Source organism: Xenopus tropicalis, chromosome 7 (genome assembly GCF_000004195.4).
Source record: "Xenopus tropicalis strain Nigerian chromosome 7, UCB_Xtro_10.0, whole genome shotgun sequence".
In the NCBI taxonomy this organism is placed as follows: domain Eukaryota; kingdom Metazoa; phylum Chordata; class Amphibia; order Anura; family Pipidae; genus Xenopus; species Xenopus tropicalis.
This window is the reverse complement of record NC_030683.2, coordinates 8,034,892-8,055,828: the sequence shown is the minus strand read 5'-3', so window position 1 is coordinate 8,055,828 and position 20,937 is coordinate 8,034,892. Positions and strand designations below refer to the sequence as shown.

The 20,937-nt window shown below is 47.6% G+C and overlaps 1 protein-coding gene across 1 annotated transcript in view; it reads right to left on the bottom strand.

Moving 5' to 3' along the window:
• Positions 1-19,675, bottom strand: part of LOC100489060 (alpha-2-macroglobulin) — a 40,840-nt gene extending 21,165 nt beyond the window's left edge. Inside the window, exons 1-7 of the mRNA XM_002938503.5 lie at positions 19,565-19,675; positions 16,694-16,877; positions 16,025-16,181; positions 13,337-13,389; positions 10,910-10,930; positions 9,158-9,326; positions 1,696-1,780 (exon numbers count right to left, since the gene is read on the bottom strand). Of these exons, the coding sequence (XP_002938549.2) occupies positions 1,696-1,780; positions 9,158-9,326; positions 10,910-10,930; positions 13,337-13,389; positions 16,025-16,181; positions 16,694-16,877; positions 19,565-19,638 (743 nt within the window). The 5' untranslated portion in view covers positions 19,639-19,675. The remainder of the gene's footprint in view (positions 1-1,695; positions 1,781-9,157; positions 9,327-10,909; positions 10,931-13,336; positions 13,390-16,024; positions 16,182-16,693; positions 16,878-19,564) is intronic.
• Between the last annotated feature and the right edge of the window lie 1,262 nt (positions 19,676-20,937).

The following is a 20,937-nucleotide window of genomic DNA, read 5'->3' as shown; positions in this document are numbered from 1 at the left end:
ACGACTTTTTTTTTTTTGTGATTGTGACTTTGATGCGATCACAGCTTTTTTCAATGCAACCGCAACTTTTTCCTCACTCATGTATTCCATTAGGAATTCAGTGTTTTTCCCAGGGTTTCACTGTAATTGTGGGTGCAAAATCTTGTGCCAGATGCAAAGTTTTAGACTAAATAGTGATTGGGGTGCATCTGGGTGCATTTACCAGGCCACAGGTACAACATTCCTTTAGGGTGAATCAAACTTGGAAAAGGCAGGCACTCCGGATTTAGGCCTATGATTAAGTACCTCATGGTACGAAACGCGTAAGGCTTCTTGTTTTTACATATGGATCCAATAAAATTTATACATTTTTAATGTAAATTACTTTTGTTGCTGCATTTCTCAACTTTGTTTAAAAAATCCGGAGTGCCTGCCTTTTCCAAGTTTGATTTTCCCATGATGGCTCCTTGTGCTGAGAGGTCTGGGGCATGAGCACCTGGACCCACCATAACTGTGGGTAAGAGTTATTCCCATACTCTACTTTGTGTGATTACCTTTTGTTCTGTTTTGGATTCCTTTAGGGTGGTCTGTAAAATTCAGTGTAAGTGGTTACACTAAGCAAAGGGGTCCCTGTATGAAAAGCCTGGTCTGGGCAGGTGTTGGATATAGGGCTTAAACAATACTGAAAATAAATGGCAAATATTGAATATAAGGAAATTATATGTCATTGAGGAGTTCCATTAGTCCATATCTTCATAATTTATATATTTTCATTGTATTGGAGTTTTTCATCAGTGAATTCCAGGGCTGTGGAGTCGGAGTTGGAGTTTTAATGTACCGACTCCATAGCCCTGCCAGGGCTGTGGAGTCGGAGTCAGAAGCAATTTTGGGTACCCAAAGTCAGAGGTACCATAAACTGAGGAGTTGGAGTCAGAGTTGGAGTTTTAATGTACCGACTCCATAGCACTGCCAGGGCTGTGGAGTCGGAGTCAGAAGCAATTTGGGGTACCCGGAGTCAGAGTCGGCGGTACCATAAACTGAGGAGTTGGAGTCAGATTTGGAGTTTTAATGTATCGACTCCATAGCACTGCCAGGGCTGTGGAGTCAGAAGCAATTTGGGGTACCCGGAGTCAGAGTCGGAGGTACCATAAACTGAGAAGTTGGAGTCGGAATCAAAGGATTTAATGTACCGACTCAATAGCACTGCCAGGGCTGTGGAGTCGGAGTCAGAAGCAATTTGGGGTACCCGGAGTCAGAGTCGGAGGTACCATAAACTGAGGAGTTGGAGTCAGAGTTGGAGTTTTAATGTACCGACTCCATAGCACTGCCAGGGCTGTGGAGTCGGAGTCAGAAGCAATTTGGGGTACCCGGAGTCAGAGTCGGCGGTACCATAAACTGAGAAGTTGCAGTTGGAATCAAAGGATTTAATGTACCGACTCAATAGCACTGCCAGGGCTGTGGAGTCGGAGTCAGAAGCAATTTGGGGTACCCGGAGTCAGAGTCGGAGGTACCATAAACTGAGAAGTTGGAGTCGGAATCAAAGGATTTAATGTACCTGCCAGGGCTATGGAGTCAATTTGTTGGAAGCAATTTTAGGTACCTGGAGTCGTAGGATTTATGCAGTGACTCCATAGCCCTGGTAATTCTGTAGCTCCTTGCACTGTGCCCTAACATACCCAGCAAGGCTGTATATCTGAGAGTGCACGTAATACTCACCTGCCACACACTGTCACCTTTATTCCCTTATCCATGATCCCAACAACTGGCGGGAGTTTGACTTGAACCTCATATTTTGGTAGAACTAAAAGAAATACATATCTTTATTCTCATTTTTGCATCCAAATAAGAAGAGATATTTAACTATAAATACATTTTAGCTGAATCTAGTTCCTTCCCCTGTCTCTGGAAGGTTCTCTACTGAATCAAATACTGGGCTGGATTTCTTCTGCAAAGATAAAAGATTACAGCTATAAATACTGTATATACACTGAACTGTTGGCTTTAGCTTTCCTTAAGAGGGGATTTTAGACATACCGGAAAATCCCTTTCTAGTAGGCCCGAACTGTCAGTGCAGAACGTATGGGGTTTAGTCATCCTTCACCTCTGGAGGCAGGACAGAAGAATAAGGCTCTTAACCCCTCCTCCCTGGTATATAGGCTGGCTCCGCCTCGACTTGCCCAGTTCGTTGTAAAGCTCAGGTAGGTGGAGACAGCAGAATAGAAGGAGAAGTCAGAGACAAAGTTGGAAAGGATAGCGAGAAAGAGTGAAACCCAACCGCATACTGAAAACAGCCTGGGTGGGACTTACTGCACTGACAGTTCGGGCCTACTAGAAAGGGATTTTCCGGTAAGTCTAAAATCCCCTTTTCTCTAGCGGCCCTCCTGTCAGTGCAGAACGTATGGGGACGTCCAAAAGCTGTCCCTTTGTAGGGTGGGAACAGGCGTACACAGTGGCCGTCCGGCACTATGCGACAGCTGCTTGCAAAACCTTCCGACCAAAAACTGCAGGTGTGGAAGCAAAAATGTAACTTGGAAAACTTAGTAACGTCTGGCATTATGCTACGGCTGCTTGCAGAACCTTCCGACCAAAAACTGCTGGTGCGGAGGCAAAAACATGTAAATTGTAAAACTTGGTGAACGTATGAACTGAGGACCAGGTGGCAGCTTTGCAGATCTGCTCAGGAGAGGCCAAGTTGTGGAGAGCCCAGGAAGTGCTCTGAGCCCGTGTGGAATGTGCTCGTACGGAAAAAGGCCTCTGCTCGTGCTTCTGGTCATAGGCTTCGTTGATTGCCGAAACAAGCCATCTGGCTACAGTCCTTTTAGATACAGGTAGGCCCTTCCTGGCCGTGGCAAAAGAGACTAGGAGGGAATCAGACCGCCTGTAGCTGGCCGTCCTCTTCAGGTAGAGTCTGATGGCTCGAACGACGTCCAAGGTGTGGAGTGATTTTTCCTTGTCGTTCGTAGGTTTCGGGCAAAAGGAGGGGAGGATAACCTCCTGATTGATGTGGTAGTCTGAAACTACCTTTGGCAGGAATCCAGGGGGGGTGCGTAGGACCACCTTGTCCTGGTGCATAGTAAGCCATGGGCTTTTGGAGGAAAAGGCAGCGATCTCGGAGACTCTTTTCGCTGAGGTGATGGCGATAAGGAACGTCACCTTGAAGGATAACCACCTGAGGCTGCATGAGTGGAGTGGCTCAAAGGGTGGTTTTTGCAGGGCCGAAAGGACCAAAGTGAGGTCCCATGGTGGTGCGGGGTTCCTGTAGGGGGGCCTGACTCGGAGGACGCCCTGGAAAAACTGTCTGACGGCTGGTTCCTCGGCCCATCTCACCTGGTGAAGAGCGGCAAGCGCAGAGCAGTGGCTCCTCAGAATGTTAAGGCTGAGGCCCTTCGAGAACCCCTTGGATAGGAAATCGACTATTTCTTGAACCGCTGCCCTCGTCCAATCAAGGCCTGCGGATTCACCCCAGTTGATAAAAGCTCTCCAAGTCTTGTAATAAGATCTTGCTGTGGAGGGTTTCCTGGCCTGTAGCAGCAGGCCTATCGCCTCCCGGGAGAATCCTCTCCGTTCCCACAGCCTGGTTTCAAGAGCCAGGCCGTTAAATGGAGCATCCCTAGGTTGGGGTGCCTGGCTGGGCCCTGGGTGAGGAGGTCCGGTCGTAATGGTAGACGCCATGGTCTGGCAATTGACATGTCTAGGAGGTCCGTGTACCAAACCCTGTTCGGCCAGTCTGGGGCGATAAGGATGGTGGTGGTTCCCTCGTACTTGATCTTCCGGATCACTCGTGGTAGGATTGACAGTGGTGGAAAGGCGTAAACTCTGTGAAAATTCCACGGAATTACCAGAGCGTCCATGAAGGCTGCTCCAGGATCTCTGGACCTGGCACAGTAGGTCGGTACCTTGTGGTTGTGTCTGGATGCCAACATGTCGATGTCTGGGGGGCCCCACCTCGCTACCAGTTGGTTGAATATGGCCGAGTTGAGGGACCATTCGGCTGGGTCGATGGACTGACGGCTGAGGTAATCGGCCTCCCAGTTTTGAATGCCTGGGATGTATACCGCCGAGATTGTGGGTACATGTTGCTCCGCCCAAGCGATTATCCGTGACACCTCCGCCATTGCTCCGCTGCTCCGAGTTCCCCCCTGCTTGTTTACATATGCGACGGCCGTCGCATTGTCGGATTGGATTCGAACTGGCTGGGAGTGCAGAAGATGGGTCCAAGCCTGGAGGGCTAGGGTAATGGCGCGGATCTCGAGGATGTTGATCGGTAGCCTCGACTCTTCCGGAGACCAACGGCCCTGTATTGTATGTTCTCTGAGGATTGCTCCCCAGCCGTACAGGCTGGCGTCTGTTGTTACTACCTGCCAGTGGGGGTGTGACCAACTGCAGCCCCGTTCCAAATGGTGCCGGACTGTCCACCAGAGTAGGCTCTCTCGTGTCTGTGGTGATATTGAGATGGGCTGTGAGAGCCGTTGATGATCCCCATTCCAAAGTCGGAGGAAATTGTTCTGTAGCGGTCGCAGATGGAACCTTGTGTAGGGTACCGCCTCCAGAGCGGCTACCATGAGGCCCAGTAGCCTGAGGCAATCCTCGGCTGAGGTGGGTCCCGGATGTAGGAAGTGGTGAGTGGCGTCGATCAGCCTCTGCACCTTCTGTTCTGGGAGAGAGACCATTTGAGTTAGTGAGTTGAAGTTGAGGCCCAGGAATTGTATCTTCTGGGACGGAGTGAGGTTGCTCTTCTGCTGGTTGATGAGCCAGCCGTGTTGGGCGAGGACCTTCAGACAGGTATCCGTGTCCTGTGTGGCCTGTGTTGTGGAGGGGGCCAATATGAGTAGGTCGTCGAGGTATTATTCGGACGTGTAGTGTTCTGAGGTAGGCTATGACTAGGGCCGTGGTTAGGCCAAAGGGGAGGGCTGTGAACTGATAGTGATGCTCCCCCGTGGCAAATCTGAGGAACTTCTGGGAAGTTGCATGGATTGGGATGTGGAGATATGCGTCCTGGAGGTCCACGGAAGACCTCTGGTTCCATGGCCGCGATCACCGTCCTCAGGGATTCCATTCTGAATTTTTGTTTGTGAACTAGCGGGTTCAGTGATTTTAGGTTCAGAACGGGTCGGAAGGTCCCATCCTTCTTCCTGACCAAGAAGAGATTGGAGTAGTAACCTCTGAATCTCTCCGAGCTGGGTACTGGTGTAATGACCCTTGCGCGTAGGAGGGATGTGACCGCAAGCCTTAGGGCTTGGGCTTTGCGGGGGTCCCGCGGCCTGGAGGATGGTACGAATCTCGATCGGGGGAGATGAGGGGAGAATGGGATCCTGTAACCACGTTGGATGATGTTGAGTACCCAAGGATCCGAGACGTGGGTGTCCCAAACGTGGCAAAATTGTAGAAGTCGTCCTCCAACTGCGAGGGAGTCATGCGGAAGTTTGCTTTGCGCCGGCTGGTTTTTTGGCGCCTCTGGATTGTTGTCGCCATGCCGGCCTGCCGGACTTCTGGCTGGAATCGGAGGCGTTGGTGCGAAAGGAAGGCTGGCGGGAGCGAAAGGACCTGTTCTGGGAGGGCCATGGCCTTCTGGTGAACTGTCGTCCTGGTTGGTCAAGTCTGGGCTTCTTACCCTGGGGTAGGAATGTGCTCTTGCCGCCGGTGACATCCGCAATTATTTGCTTGAGGTCTGGGCCGAAGAGTGACTCGCCTGTAAATTTGAGTGCAATCAGTCTGTGCTTTGAGGCGTTGTCGCCGGTCCAGTGGCGTAGCCATAGTGCCCGTCGGGATACTACTGCGCTGGCTGCTGACTTAGCGGCCAGTCTAGCTATGTCCATGGCCGCATCCGATAAGAATGTCAGTGTGGTGCTGAGCCGGTCGAGCTCAGATGTGAGCTGTCGAGTTGAAGTTGGTGGGCTGCGGGCTAGTTCCTGCGCCCAGTGTCTGGCAGTACGGGCCAAGCCGATTGATGCGGCCGCGGGCCTGAGTATGGAGGCTGACTGGACAAATGCCTTCTTTAGAGTGGACTCGAGTCTCTTATCCATCGGGTCCTTGAAAGCGGCTTCTTCGGCTGGTAGAGTGGTGTTTCTGGACAATCTAGCTACCGATGAATCGACTTTTGGGGCCTTGTCCCACAGTTTGCGATATTCCTCAGGTACTGGATAGGTGTTGTAAAATCTTTGAGTGAGGGGTAAGCGTCTTTCGGGCTGATTCCACTCGGTCTCTACTATCTGAGAGAGGGACTTGGAAATTGGGAAGGTACACGCCTTTTTCTGCTGTACCCCTAGGACCCGGTCCACCTTTGATACTGTCACAGATTCATCCTTGATCTCCAAGGTATGCATCATTTCCCTAAGTAGGCGTTTGGCCGTCTCGGGTTTTGCTGAGGTGTGATTGCCCTCACTCTCGTCTGAGGAGTTGGGGTGAGATGAACTGGACCCTTCCTGGTCTGACAGGTATAGTGAGTCCTGGTCTGAGTCAGAAATCTGGCCCTCCTCTGAGTCAGAGGAAACTGGGGCAGTGTGGTGTGGGGCCTTGCGTTTCTTTGGCAGAGCTGCAGTTTCTAGGGAAGACTGGATAGTCTGCTTAACAAAATCCAGGAAGCTGCCAAGCTGGGGGGGAAATTGTGAAGTTGAAGGGAGAGCCTCTGTATGAGGGTCTGTGATATGCTGAGACTGGGCTCCCTCACTGGAAGGGGTGGCAGGGAGAGGTGCAGTAGGTGCAATGGAGACAGGCTGAGGAGATAGCATAGGGGCCTCAGGGGACTGTGGCCTGCAGTCAGAGCAGATATCAACTTCCAGCCTTCTGAGGCTGTGTTTGCACTTTCTGCACTTGAGCTGCTTGTCAGCCTTTTTGGGCTTCTTAGTGCTGGCTGGTACAGAGGGCTGTAGCTCCTCCACTAGCTGGAGTAGTGGCTGTGAGTCCGACATGGTTGAGCTTAAGTGGGTGCTCCAGAGCACAATAGGCACAGTAATACTGAAGAGGGGTAATGTTCCCCTGTAAAACGGTTCCTACCTGATAAGATGCTTAGTGCTCTGCTGACTATATGAGCGCTCACTAGCGCGGGTATTGTATGGGCAGGCAGAGTAATGGCTGAGAGAATAGCTGTTTAGCTTTATTTGCTGCTATTTTACTATCAGTGGGGAGCCGTGCTATGCAGGTACTGCACTTGTCTCCCTCGTGGCGCTGTGTAGTAGCGCAAGATGTCGGCTCCCGGACGCGTCACACGGGCGCGCCCATAGTGACGTCACACGGGAGCGACCGAAGTTTTCCCTCTGCTGCGGCGGTTCCCGGTTTTAGTGTGTGCTCGGCCTGAGAGAGGACACGGCGCGCTCGGCAGTGGGGAGGGCAGCGCTCCGTGGAGGAGGGGGGGCCCCTGTGCTTCTAGGGAGGTAAAGACCTGGCGTTTACCCTCTGTGCGCCTGTGGGTTTGAGCAGCCCGCTCCCAACCCGAAAAGGGGGGAGGGGGGGAAGCAGGAGCCAGGGTGCAGGGCACGGTGCTGCTAGCCGTCTGGGGATCCCAATGATATAAGTAAGGGACTCGCCTCCAACTAGGCAGGGGAGACAGAGACCGTTTGCTTGTCAGCCTTTAGGTAGTGTACATGCATCACATCAGTAGGCTGTGCTGAGCTGGGCTAAACACCTACTATGTAGGGAATACACTTCTCCACTTGCGGCGACCCAGGCAGGCAAGGAGGGAGAGTGAGCCCAGTGTTGGGAGGCAGGCAGCATACCTCCAAAATAAGATAAAAATTCTAAGTAAAATAAAGAAAAATTGTGCTGATGATAGAGAACTGTCCTTCACCTCCGGCAGGACAAAAGAAACTGGGCAATTCGAGGCGGAGCCAGCCTATATACAAGGGAGGAGGGGTTAAGAGCCTTATTCTTCTGTCCTGCCTCCAGAGGTGAAGGATGACTAAACCCCATACGTTCTGCACTGACAGGAGGGCCGACTAGAGAAAAAGGCATGTTTCTCTGCAATTTTGTATTTAAGAAAAGGGAAATTATATTCTGTATTTTTTCTTAGTTTATTTTCTCTTTAGTGTTATCAGCAAAGACAGAAACAGTAGTTATAGTCCCCACCTCCAGGACCTTAATAAATATATTAAAAAGCACCAGGGCAGATGCTGCAGGACTCCACTAACACTGGTAGAATTAAAATAAAGTTCCAAGTACAATCATTACTATGTAACTAACTATGTAACTGGGGTGGGGGGCCCTGCTGGCTACCAATGTACTGGGGGGGGGGGCCTGCTGGCTACCAATGTACTGGGGGGGGGGGGGGGCCTGCAGGCTACCAATGTACTGGGGGGGGGCCCTGCTGGCTACCAATGTACTGGGGGGGGGGCTGCTGGCTACCAATGTACTGGGGGGGGGGGCCTGCAGGCTACCAATGTACTGGGGGGGGGGCCTGCTGGCTACCAATGTACTGGGGGGGGGGGGCTGCTGGCTACCAATGTACTGGGGGGGGGGGGCTGCTGGCTACCAATGTAGTAGGGGGGCCCTGCTGGCTACCAATGTACTAGGGGGGCCCTGCTGGCTACCAATGTACTAGGGGGGCCCTGCTGGCTACCAATGTACTAGGGGGCCCTGCTGGCTACCAATGTACTAGGGGGGCACTGCTGGCTACCAATGTACTAGGGGGGGCCTGCTGGCTACCAATGTACTAGGGGGGCCCTGCTGGCTACCAATGTACTAGGGGGGCCCTGCTGGCTACCAATGTACTAGGGGGGCCCTGCTGGCTACCAATGTACTAGGGGGGCCCTGCTGGCTACCAATGTACTAGGGGGGGCACAGCTGGCTACCAATGTACTGGGGGGGCACAGCTGGCTACCAATGTACTAGGGGGGGCACAGCTGGCTACCAATGTACTAGTGGGGGGCACTGCTGGCTACCATGTATTAGGGGGGCCCTGCTGGCTACCATGTATTGGGGGGGGGGCTTCTGGCTACCATGTATTAGGGGGGGCCCTGCTGGCTACCATGTATTAGGGGGGGCCCTGCTGGCTACTATGTATTAGGGGGGGGCCTGCTGGCTACCAATGCCTCATGTCTGTGAGTCCTTTGTACTGGTGGGAGGGGGGCCCAGAAAAATTTGTTGTGATTTCTGATGGCGGCCCTGCATGCCGGCATATACAAGCAGATGCAACATTCTATGAGGGCCAGCCATGATGTGTAGATGTGAGGTACATGCTACATACCGTATTCCTCCACGCTGAAGCTGTGAGTAACAGGGGCACTTTTCTCTCTTCCTACCGTCAGTTTGTATATCCCAAGGGTGGGCTCAGAGCTGAGCTGAAAGGATTCCTGGGTAAGCCCTTTCTTGAGCTCCACATTCAGCCACTGGCTTATCCGGTTGCCCTGTGGGTCCTGCAAAATAGGCGTCATTCAAGGAAATTTAAAATGTATATTTATCCAAGCCTTGCCTATATTTAAATAGTGTCAGTAGCTGGTCTTTAGAAGGACAACCGATGGCCAAATTGCTGGTAGGGGTAGGGGAAAGCTTGATAAAATGCCAGATATCCATTTCTTTATTGCCATAGATAGATCTCTGTTTCAATCTGTATCTATACGATGGCCATATTGAATGACTGAGGATATTACTTAGTAATGAACAAATCTGTGAGCTACTCAGATTCACCACGGTATCCGTGAGGTATCTAGGGGTATCCGTGAGGTATCTAGGGGTATCCGTGAGGTATCTAGGGGTATCCGTGAGGTATCTAGGGGTATCCGTGAGGTATCTAGGGGTATCCGTGAGGTATCTAGGGGTATCCGTGAGGTATCTAGGGGTATCCGTGAGGTATCTAGGGGTATCCGTGAGGTATCTAGGGGTATCTAGGGGTCCTGACCCACAAATAATACAAGTGCCGCTAGACACTAATAGCAGACAGAAATACAAGGTAAGTCTCCTTATTTGTATGGAGCACTCATATATAATCTTACATAATGCATGTAGAATAAAGAGTAATATGTTGGAGTCCTTTGCAAATGTAGGGACCCATAGGGTTAATGTGCCCCTATGGTGTTAACCCTTTCCTTCCTTGTCACTAGGCAGGATGAATGTATCTAGTTGGTAATTACATATACCTGATTATTGGCCCAAGGCTAGACCCCTCCCACACTATAATGTAGTGATAGGAAAGGGGTGGCTCTTCCTTCTTGGGTTACTGTGTGGCTGCTCCATGAGGCCTGGGACCCACACCGGCCCACGAGTGTTAGGCCCTAGGGGGACCCTTAGTGAAGTCGGGGACAGGGCCCCGTGAATGAGGTAAGAACAGGTTAAATAATATCATAGCACTTTCTAGGCAAGTGAGGAAGGGTAGGATTTATATAGAAAGAGCAGCTCATTTGCCCCACCCAGGAGAGAGAGTACAGGAGTCGTCTCCTACAGGCTCACTAGCCTTAGATTAGGGACACAGAAGTGCCAGGGACAAAGGCCAGCAATTAACCCTGTCCTACCTCCTTATGCGAAGCGAGAAACCGGTGACACCATACTTCATCTGCTTAATCTGCTTTAATATCAATTGTACTGCTGAATGCCTTTTATACCTCATCTGAGTGAGTATTGATTAACCCTGCGTTACCACCTTTGTCTTGGACAAATAAACAGGTACTTTGTTTTGCAAGAGCTCCTGGCGTCCATCTATCCTTTAATCTGAGCTATTACACTACACAGTGGTAGTGGGAGTTGTAATTCAACAACACCATCCAGCTAATTTCCTTTCATATAGCGAAGGCCCACTCCAGGGAAAGAGGGTCGCATGTAACACATTGCTCTAAACCTAAATACTAGCCTGGGTTTTGCCTAAATATAGCCAAACAAGTGTTACACAAGAATGAATACAAACCTAATAGGTTTCATTTACAACTGCCCCTCCCACAAGTCTAGGAGGCCATCTTGAGGGGACTATGTATTGATTGGCACGGAGAAATATAAACTGGCCACTTACCGTAATATAAACTGCAGGAAACTGGAAAAAAAAGAAGGAAAAGATGTTATTGGCAGATACTGATGAATTTTGAACACAAATAAGCTATATAGGACCTGCGGTTCAGTAACGGCTCATAGTCTAGTTTTGGGGGAGATTTATTATTGTTTGAGTGGGTTTTTTATACACAATTCAAGTTTTTTAGCGCTAAGGCTGATGCCACACATGGCGTAGGGCTGATTTTTTCGGCAAGCGGAAAAACGCTTGCCGAAAATTCAGCCCTACGCCTGCTACTTGTGCCTGCACCCGAATGAATGAGATACGCTCGGGTGAAGGCACAAGTAGCCGATATACGCATGAAAACGCGAGACTTTGCATTCTCTCGCGTTTTCATGCGTATATCGGCTACATGTGCCTTCACACGAGCGTATCTCATTCATTCGGGTGCAGGCACAAGTAGCAGGCGTAGGGCTGAATTTTCGGCAAGCGTTTTTCCGCTTGCCGAAAAAATCAGCCCTACGCCTGGTGTGGCATCAGCCTAAAACTCAAACAACTTGAATTATGGTTCACAAAATGAAATGTCTGGTACCTATAAAGTCCAAAAAACCTAAAAACTCAAATGTAAAAAACGTCATCATCTAAAAGCTTGTGAGTTTCTATGGGATTTGTCCAAGTTAAGCTTTATTTACAAACTCAGATTTTTCCAAAATAGACGCAATGGGGGGAGCACGTATTGATCATTAAGGCTCCTGCATGTAAACAGACTCATACACTTACACATGGCTGACGATGCCTCCATCTTGCCTTTTCTGTTGAATGGTTTGCAAATGCATCTGCTGATACTGGGAAACCCTGGCACTACAATTATACCGGACCTGGTGGCAGCTCCAGGGTTCCTACTAGGGGTGCCCGGTATTCGGGCAGGATCCAGCCTTTGTCGTCAGGGTTCGAATTCGCCCAAATCCATGGTCCTGGCCGAACCAAATCCTAATTAGCATTTAGGATTTGAAGGGTTAAGGCTGATGCCACACGTAGCGTAGGGCTGATTTTTTCGGCAAGCGGATATACGCTTTCATATACGCATGAAAACGCGAGAGAATGCAAAGTAGCAGGCGTAGGGCTGAATTTTCGGCAAGCGTTTTTCCGCTTGCCGAAAAAATCAGCCCCACGCCACGTGTGGCATCAGCCTAAATGTCGCTGTGTGAATATTTCGCCGTGTGTGCCCCTTCCGTATCCTAATTAGCAAATACTAATTAGGGTTCAGATGTGGTTCGGTATTCAGTTGAATCCCTTACAATGGATTCGGGGGTTCAGCCGAACCTGGTGCATCCCTAGTTCCTACATTGGGTCGTACCAATAAGCACCATGAATCAGACGCAAACACCATTTTTAATAAGCTCTTTGGAAGAGAACATCTCTTGCATCTCTTTCTGCACTGTAGGCCGACTGGGATAAAGGATTGAAAGGCAAATGTTATTATGAAGCAGGAAGACATATGTCACTGATTGTCTTTATTTAGAGCAGTGATCTCCAACCAGTGACTCAGGGCAACATGTTGCTCCCCAACCCCTTGGGTGTTGCTCTCAGTGCCCCCAAACCAGGGAGTTATGTTTGAATTCCTGACTTGGGGGCAAGTTTTGGTGCATAAAAACCAACTGTACTGCCGAACAGAGCCCCCTGTAGGCTGCCAGTCCCCATAGGGGCTACCAAATAGCCAATCACAGCCCATATTTGGCACCTCATGAACATTTTTCATGCTTGTGTTGCTCCCCAACTCTTTTCACATTTGAGTGTGGCTCATGGGTAAAAAAGGTTGGGGAGCCCTGATTTAGAGCAATGATAAATTCATAAATTCACATTCTTAAGGTTTTCATTGGGTGCTTTGGTTAAAGGAGCGGTAGAAAGAATAAAGGCCGGGCTCCTGAAGGTCTCCAGCAAGGGGATGAGGAAGCTTCCATCTTATGTTCTGAAACGTGTAATAAAATATTTACTGTGAAGTCAGATTAAAGGGGAGGTTCACCTTCACCTGTAATAGAATGGCCTATTCTTTTCAACTGGTCTATATCTTTATTTTTTTATAGTTTTTGAGTTATTTGCCTTCATCTTCTGACTCCAGCAGCAGTCAAAAGGCTCCAGTTTTATTGTCATTGTGACTTTTTATTCCTTATCTTTCTATTTAAGCTTTCCTCTGTTCCTATTCCAGTCTCCTTCACACCGCTGCCTGGTTGCAAGGTGAAACTGGACCCTAGCAACCTGATGGCTGCTGGAATTCCAAACTAGAGTGCTGCTAAATAATTAAAAAACGGTGAATAATAAACAATGAAGACCAATTGCAAATTGTCTTAGAACAACACTCTCTACATTTTACTGAGAGTTAATTTAAAGGTGCACTAGCCCTTTCATGGGGGGCTGGGAATGTTCTTTTCTCAGGGACTGTAAATGTCTCACCTTCTCAGATACAGGGTGAAAGTTCTCATCCAGGCTTGCAATGCGGAACTGAACTAAAGAGGGAGAATGAAAGTGTCAGTCGGGACAGAGACACACGATTGTTCCCCAGACTTCACTACTGTAAATTCCGGCACTAATGCCCTTCAGCCAACTGTCATATCACTTCCTCCAATTAACCCACACTCATTAGGAGCCATTACCTGCCTTCCAAACTTATATTACATTTGGTTTTGTCCTTGGCTTTTAATGGAAAACTATCCCCCCAGAATGAATACGTAACCAACAGACAGTTTATATTATGTTAAGTGACCTATTAAAGAATCTCCCCAAACTGGAATATATATACAGGTATCAGACCCCTTATCCGGAAACCCGTTATCAAGAAAGCTCCGAATTACGGAAAGCCCGTCTCCCATAGACTCCATTGTAATCAAATAATTCAGAATTTTATAACTGACTCCCTTTTTCTCTGTAATAATAAAACAGTACCTGTACTTGATCCCAACTAAGATATAATTACCCCTTATTGGGGCAGAACAGCCCTATTGGGTTTATTTAATGGTTAAATGATTCCCTTTTCTCTGTAATAATAAAACAGTACCTGTACTTGATCCCAACTAAGATATAATTACCCCTTATTGGGGGCAGAACAGCCCTATTGGGTTTATTTAATGGTTAAATGATTCCCTTTTCTCTGTAATAATAAAACAGTACCTGTACTTGATCCCAACTAAGATATAATTACCCCTTATTGGGGCAGAACAATCCTATTGGGTTTATTTAATGGTTAAATGATTCCCTTTTCTCTGTAATAATAAAACAGTACCTGTACTTGATCCCAACTAAGATATAATTACCCCTTATTGGGGCAGAACAGCCCTATTGGGTTTATTTAATGGTTAAATGATTCCCTTTTCTCTGTAATAATAAAACAGTACCTGTACTTGATCCCAACTAAGATATAATTACTCCTTATTGGGGGCAGAACAGCCCTATTGGGTTTATTTAATGGTTAAATGATTCCCTTTTCTCTGTAATAATAAAACAGTACCTGTACTTGATCCCAACTAAGATATAATTACCCCTTATTGGGGCAGAACAATCCTATTGGGTTTATTTAATGGTTAAATGATTCCCTTTTCTCTGTAATAATAAAACAGTACCTGTACTTGATCCCAACTAAGATATAATTACCCCTTATTGGGGCAGAACAGCCCTATTGGGTTTATTTAATGGTTAAATGATTCCCTTTTCTCTGTAATAATAAAACAGTACCTGTACTTGATCCCAACTAAGATATAATTACCCCTTATTGGGGGCAGAACAGCCCTATTGGGTTTATTTAATGGTTAAATGATTCCCTTTTCTCTGTAATAATAAAACAGTACCTGTACTTGATCCCAACTAAGATATAATTACCCCTTATTGGGGCAGAACAATCCTATTGGGTTTATTTAATGGTTAAATGATTCCCTTTTCTCTGTAATAATAAAACAGTACCTGTACTTGATCCCAACTAAGATATAATTACCCCTTATTGGGGCAGAACAGCCCTATTGGGTTTATTTAATGGTTAAATGATTCCCTTTTCTCTGTAATAATAAAACAGTACCTGTACTTGATCCCAACTAAGATATAATTACCCCTTATTGGGGCAGAACAATCCTATTGGGTTTATTTAATGGTTAAATGATTCCCTTTTCTCTGTAATAATAAAACAGTACCTGTACTTGATCCCAACTAAGATATAATTACCCCTTATTGGGGCAGAACAGCCCTATTGGGTTTATTTAATGGTTAAATGATTCCCTTTTCTCTGTAATAATAAAACAGTACCTGTACTTGATCCCAACTAAGATATAATTACCCCTTATTGGGGGCAGAACAGCCCTATTGGGTTTATTTAATGGTTAAATGATTCCCTTTTCTCTGTAATAATAAAACAGTACCTGTACTTGATCCCAACTAAGATATAATTACCCCTTATTGGGGCAGAACAGCCCTATTGGGTTTATTTAATGGTTAAATGATTCCCTTTTCTCTGTAATAATAAAACAGTACCTGTACTTGATCCCAACTAAGATATAATTACCCCTTATTGGGGCAGAACAGTCCTATTGGGTTTATTTCATGGTTAAATGATTCCCTTTTCTCTGTAATAATAAAACAGTACCTTGTACTTGATCCCAACTAAGATATAAATAATCCCTATTGGATGCAAAACAATCCTATTGGGGTTAATTAATGTTTTATTGATTTTTTAGTAGCCTTAGCGTATGGAGATCCAAATTATGGAAAGACCCCTTATCCAGAATACCCTTGGTCCAGAGCATTCTGGATAATGGGTCCTATACCTGTATCAGTAAATATTGCCCTTTTATATCCTTTCCCTTGAGCCTCCATTTTGTGATGGGCTGTGTGCTCCCTCAGAGATCAGCTGACAGGAAGTGATGCAGCTCTAACTGTAACAGGAAGTAGTGTGGGAGCAAAAGGCAGAACTCTGTCCATTCATTGGCTAATGTGGGGGGTAACAATTATACATAGTCTTTTAGCTGAATAACCTCATTTATGGCATATGAAGTGCCTGTAGGACAAGTGTTGGAAATTGCCAGAAACCGAGACACTTTGAGAGAAGGTTCTTTTCAGAATCTAACTATAAAAATGTTAAATCAGTCACAGAGGTCTGACCTTTCTGCCCAGGTTTGTAGATGGGTTTGTCAGTTTGAATAAACACAGGGTTCTGCAGAGGTTTGATCAGGATTTTTCTCTGAGATTTAAAGTGTAAGGCGTCTCCTTGAACGTCCAGAGTGAGAATGGCGACTGCTGCCACCTCCAGCTTGGGAGTCTGTGAGAAGAGAGAAATAGTCCGTCAGTTCCTGTAACCGAAATGCCAAGCTGGGAGCCGTAGCACAGGGTCAAGCAGAGAATCCATAGCAAAATGTTCTCAGCATCTAGAACAGGGGTTCTCAGCCTTCCAAACCTTTGATACAGTTCCTCATGTTGTGGTGACCCCCAACCATAAAATTATTCCCAAGACCATCAGAAATGTGTGTTTTCCGACGGTCTTAGACGACCCCTGGGAAAGGGTCGTTCCACCCCCAAAGGGGTCCCGACCTACAGGCTGAGAACCGCTGATCTAAAAGCAGAAATTGCATAATGAAAGGCAGCCATGTTGGCCAGCAAAGCCATTATTCATCCACACTTATAAGGCTGTGGCAAAAGGTAATTGGGAAACCAGGCTAAAATGGGTTCAGCTGCCCAACTAGCTATGCTAAGGCATAAGTGTAGGTATAGGAAATCAGCTTATCCGCCATCTTGGGAACAAGACGATAACAACGGTGGCCCGAGGAGTCATACCATAAACGTGACACAGCCATCCTCTTCTTTCTCTGTGACCTGCTTCTCCAACAGGGTGTGATTCTGTGTCGGAAGGTAGAGAGTCAGTGTCATTGTAACGGTCTCATTGAGATGGGAGAGCAGCAGGCAGAACTTCTCCTCACTTGCCCCATGCAGGACCGTGGGTACCAGCAGCAGGTACTGTCTGTAAGTCCAGAGATAGAGAACAATGTTACATTCAGGCCCATGAATTAAAAGATCCGCCATATATCTCATTCAGAAACAGTTGTGGGAGGAGCCTGTAATGGCATTACTCTATTTCGGGAGTTCCCCTGTTAATCAGTCAACAGGACAAATCATTTGGGTTAATGACCCATGAGAGATGGCTTTATAAGTTTGTACTGCCCCCTATAATATTTTTCTATTTGAGTGGAGTTCCCCTTTAATTACAATTAAAAAAATTCCTCTCCTCCATCCAGTAAATGACTGCGGAACAGCCTGATCTTGGAAGAGAGAGAACCTGAGAGATTTCCAGGAGGCAACAAGGGAAATATGTGCTGAATAAGCTATAAATACACTGCCAGACCCTTAGGGGTACAAGGCCGAGTGTGTTTGTGCCCAATAAACGGACTCCCATTGGCTGTTTTGCTTTGCTCGGTGATCTCTGCTCTTTAATTGCACAGCGGAGTCACAGTCCGGCCAAGTTCTATCCAGTCCAAAACCAACAGCGTTCCCCTCACCTTGCAGAGGCCATTGGACCCTGAGTCTGAGCTTGCACAACAGGAGTGTGAGCACAACATTATCCCCCGGGTATCAGGGCAATTCCTATAACAGAAATGTGAGCCTCGAGCAGAAACTCCATTATCATTGCCACTTTGCATTTATTTACCATTCAGCCTCAGCTCTAGTTCTTTTCCTTCTGGGTACCGACCGGCGTATGAGTGAAACTGGCTTTCTTTGTGTCCGGAATGCAAACCTTTGCCAGGTTTTTATGGTTTTACCCCCCTTATGGTCCAACTTTTGTTTGGCCCTCTACGTACACTATCAGTTATTGGTTGTTTTTGTATGGAACCTCTATGTTCAATTTATACACCCATTTATTGTATAGTGCTGAAGGATATGGTGGTACTAAATACATATTTATAATAAAGCATTCAGTTTCTGTCTAGAATTGCATTCCCTCAGTTGGAACCCAGCTAAATTCTAAACTGTCTGCATGTCAGCACAAGAACTAGCCCCCAACTATAGTTATAACCAGGGGTATCAAGGACAGCAAATAAATACTTACCCCAAATCCCCCCCTAACTGGCCTTCAGGCTGGGCCCCCTTAGCCCATAACAAGGTTACAGATATATAGAAACATTGGGGTAACAGTCACCCCTCTATAGTTCCAGGGGTACCCAGGGCACAAATAAGCACCCACCCCAAATCCCCCCCTAACTGGCCTTCAGGCTGGCCCCCCTTAGCCCATAACAAGGTTACAGATATATAGAAACATTGGGGTAACAGTCACCCCTCTATAGTTCCAGGGGTACCCAGGGCACAAATAAGCACCCACCCCAAATCCCCCCCTAACTGGCCTTCAGGCTGGCCCCCCTTAGCCCATAACAAGGTTACAGATATATAGAAACATTGGGGTAACAGTCACCCTGCTATAGTTCCAGGGGTACCCAGGGCACAAATAAGCACTCACCCCAAATCCCCCCTAACTGGCCTTCAGGCTGGGCCCCCTTAGCCCATAACAAGGTTACAGATATATAGAAACATTGGGGTAACAGTCACCCTGCTATAGTTCCAGGGGTACCCAGGGCACAAATAAGCACTCACCCCAAATCCCCCCCTAACTGGCCTTCAGGCTGGGCCCCCTTAGCCCATAACAAGGTTACAGATATATAGAAACATTGGGGTAACAGTCACCCCGCTATAGTTCCAGGGGTACCCAGGGCACAAATAAGCACTCATCCCAAATCCCCCCTAACTGGCCTTCAAGCTGGGCCCCCTTAGCCCATAAAAAGGTTACAGATATATAGAAACATTGGGGGTAACAGTCACCCTGCTATAGTTCCAGGGGTACCCAGGGCACAAATAAGCACTCACCCCAAATCCCCCCCTAACTGGCCTTCAGGCTGGGCCCCCTTAGCCCATAACAAGGTTACAGATATATAGAAACATTGGGGTAACAGTCACCCCGCTATAGTTCCAGGGGTACCCAGGGCACAAATAAGCACTCACCCCAAATCCCCCCTAACTGGCCTTCAGGCTGGGCCCCCTTAGCCCATAACAAGGTTACAGATATATAGAAACATTGGGGTAACAGTCACCCTGCTATAGTTCCAGGGGTACCCAGGGCACAAATAAGCACTCACCCCAAATCCCCCCCTAACTGGCCTTCAGGCTGGGCCCCCTTAGCCCATAACAAGGTTACAGATATATAGAAACATTGGGGTAACAGTCACCCTGCTATAGTTCCAGGGGTACCCAGGGCACAAATAAGCACTCACCCCAAATCCCCCCCTAACTGGCCTTCAGGCTGGGCCCCTTAGCCCATAACAAGGTTACAGATATATAGAAACATTGGGGTAACAGTCACCCTGCTATAGTTCCAGGGGTACCCAGGGCACAAATAAGCACTCACCCCAAATCCCCCCCTAACTGGCCTTCAGGCTGGACCCCCTTAGCTCATAACAAGGTTACAGATATATAGAAACATTGGGGTAACAGTCACCCCGCTATAGTTCCAGGGGTACCCAGGGCACAAATAAGCACTCACCCCAAATCCCCCCCTAACTGGCCTTCAGGCTGGGCCCTCTTAGCCCATAACAAGGTTACAAATATATTTAAACATTGGGGTAACAGTCACTCAACTGAAACAGTGATTAAATATTTCCTTACGGATCAGGAGGTGCGGGGTCCCCCCCAGGGAAGGCAGTGAGTAGCAGGCACAGGGTAAGAGCGCAGCTCCACATGTTCCTGGCTGGGTGCTTGGGCTGAATGAGGAGGAGACAGAGGTGCTTATAAAGAAGTCCCTGGGTGCCCCCCCCCTGCAGCCTCCCAAACCCACTCACACTGACCCATTGCATTGTGGGAACATATTTACCCTCTGTCTGTTTGCTGGAAGCTTATCCTATTACTGATTAGCACTGATTGGCCTGTGTGGGTTTGTGTGTATTTTGTGCTGGGGAGGGTGGGGGTGGCGGCACACTGCCCAATTATGCAATTGGATTCCTGCACAGCTTTTTTATTAGTATTCTAAGCAAGTATAAATATCTCAACAAAAATAAGAAAGCATGGGAAATAGCACCCAGAATTCCATTGTAATATGACATAGTAATGCAGTAGATAAGACACAAGTCCAGCCTAGAACCTTACACTATTATTTGTAGAAAGAAAGCCCTTAGAATATACGAGGGATGATCCGCTGTGTTACTGTTCTAATATCTGGAGGTAGTTAGCCAAAAAAGGTATACATGTAGGGTGCCAGGGCTAATAAATGCTAACTATCAACAAAATTGACAAATGGTTAAACAACAGCCCCAACCATGGCAGTCACCATTTCTCTGAGTCCATGGAAACCTCTGTGGCAAGGCAAGCCTGCTTTCTCAAATCAGGTTCTGTCATGGCCGGATAAAGACCAACCAGAAGTCCCACTCAGAATTCTTCTGTCCAGCCTTTGACTTTTGATAATTGGATATAAACCTCATCACTGTTGTCTTGTGTTTAACTTTATTGCCACCAAGAATTTCCTCCCGTTGGGTTTAATCTGCACTTGGGCAACCTCACTTCATCATCTGCTTGCCATAACCATGATCTACTGCAGTGATCCCCAACCAGTGGCTCGGGGGCAACATGTCGCTCCCCAACCCCTTGGGTGTTGCTCTCAGTGCCCCCAAACCAGGTAGATATGTTTGAATTCCTGACTTGGGGGCAAGTTTTGGTTGAATAAAAACAAGATTTCCTACCAAATAAAGCCCCCTGTAAGCTGATAGGGTGCATAGAGGCCCCTAATAGCCAATCACAGCCCTTATTTGGCTCCTCCATGAACGTTTATGGTGCTTGTGTTGCTCCCCAAGTCTTTTTACATTTGACTGTGGCTCACAGGTAGGAAAGGTTGGGGAACCCTGATCAACTGTGAGGGCAACTCCTCAAAAGTGGAGCAGTTTCTCCTTATCCAGAATTGGAGCATCAAGGAAAGCAGTTTAAATTATGGACCCCCAGTAGGGAGCTCAAGGCAATGGGTTTCCTGATGGTCTCTGCCACTCGACTTC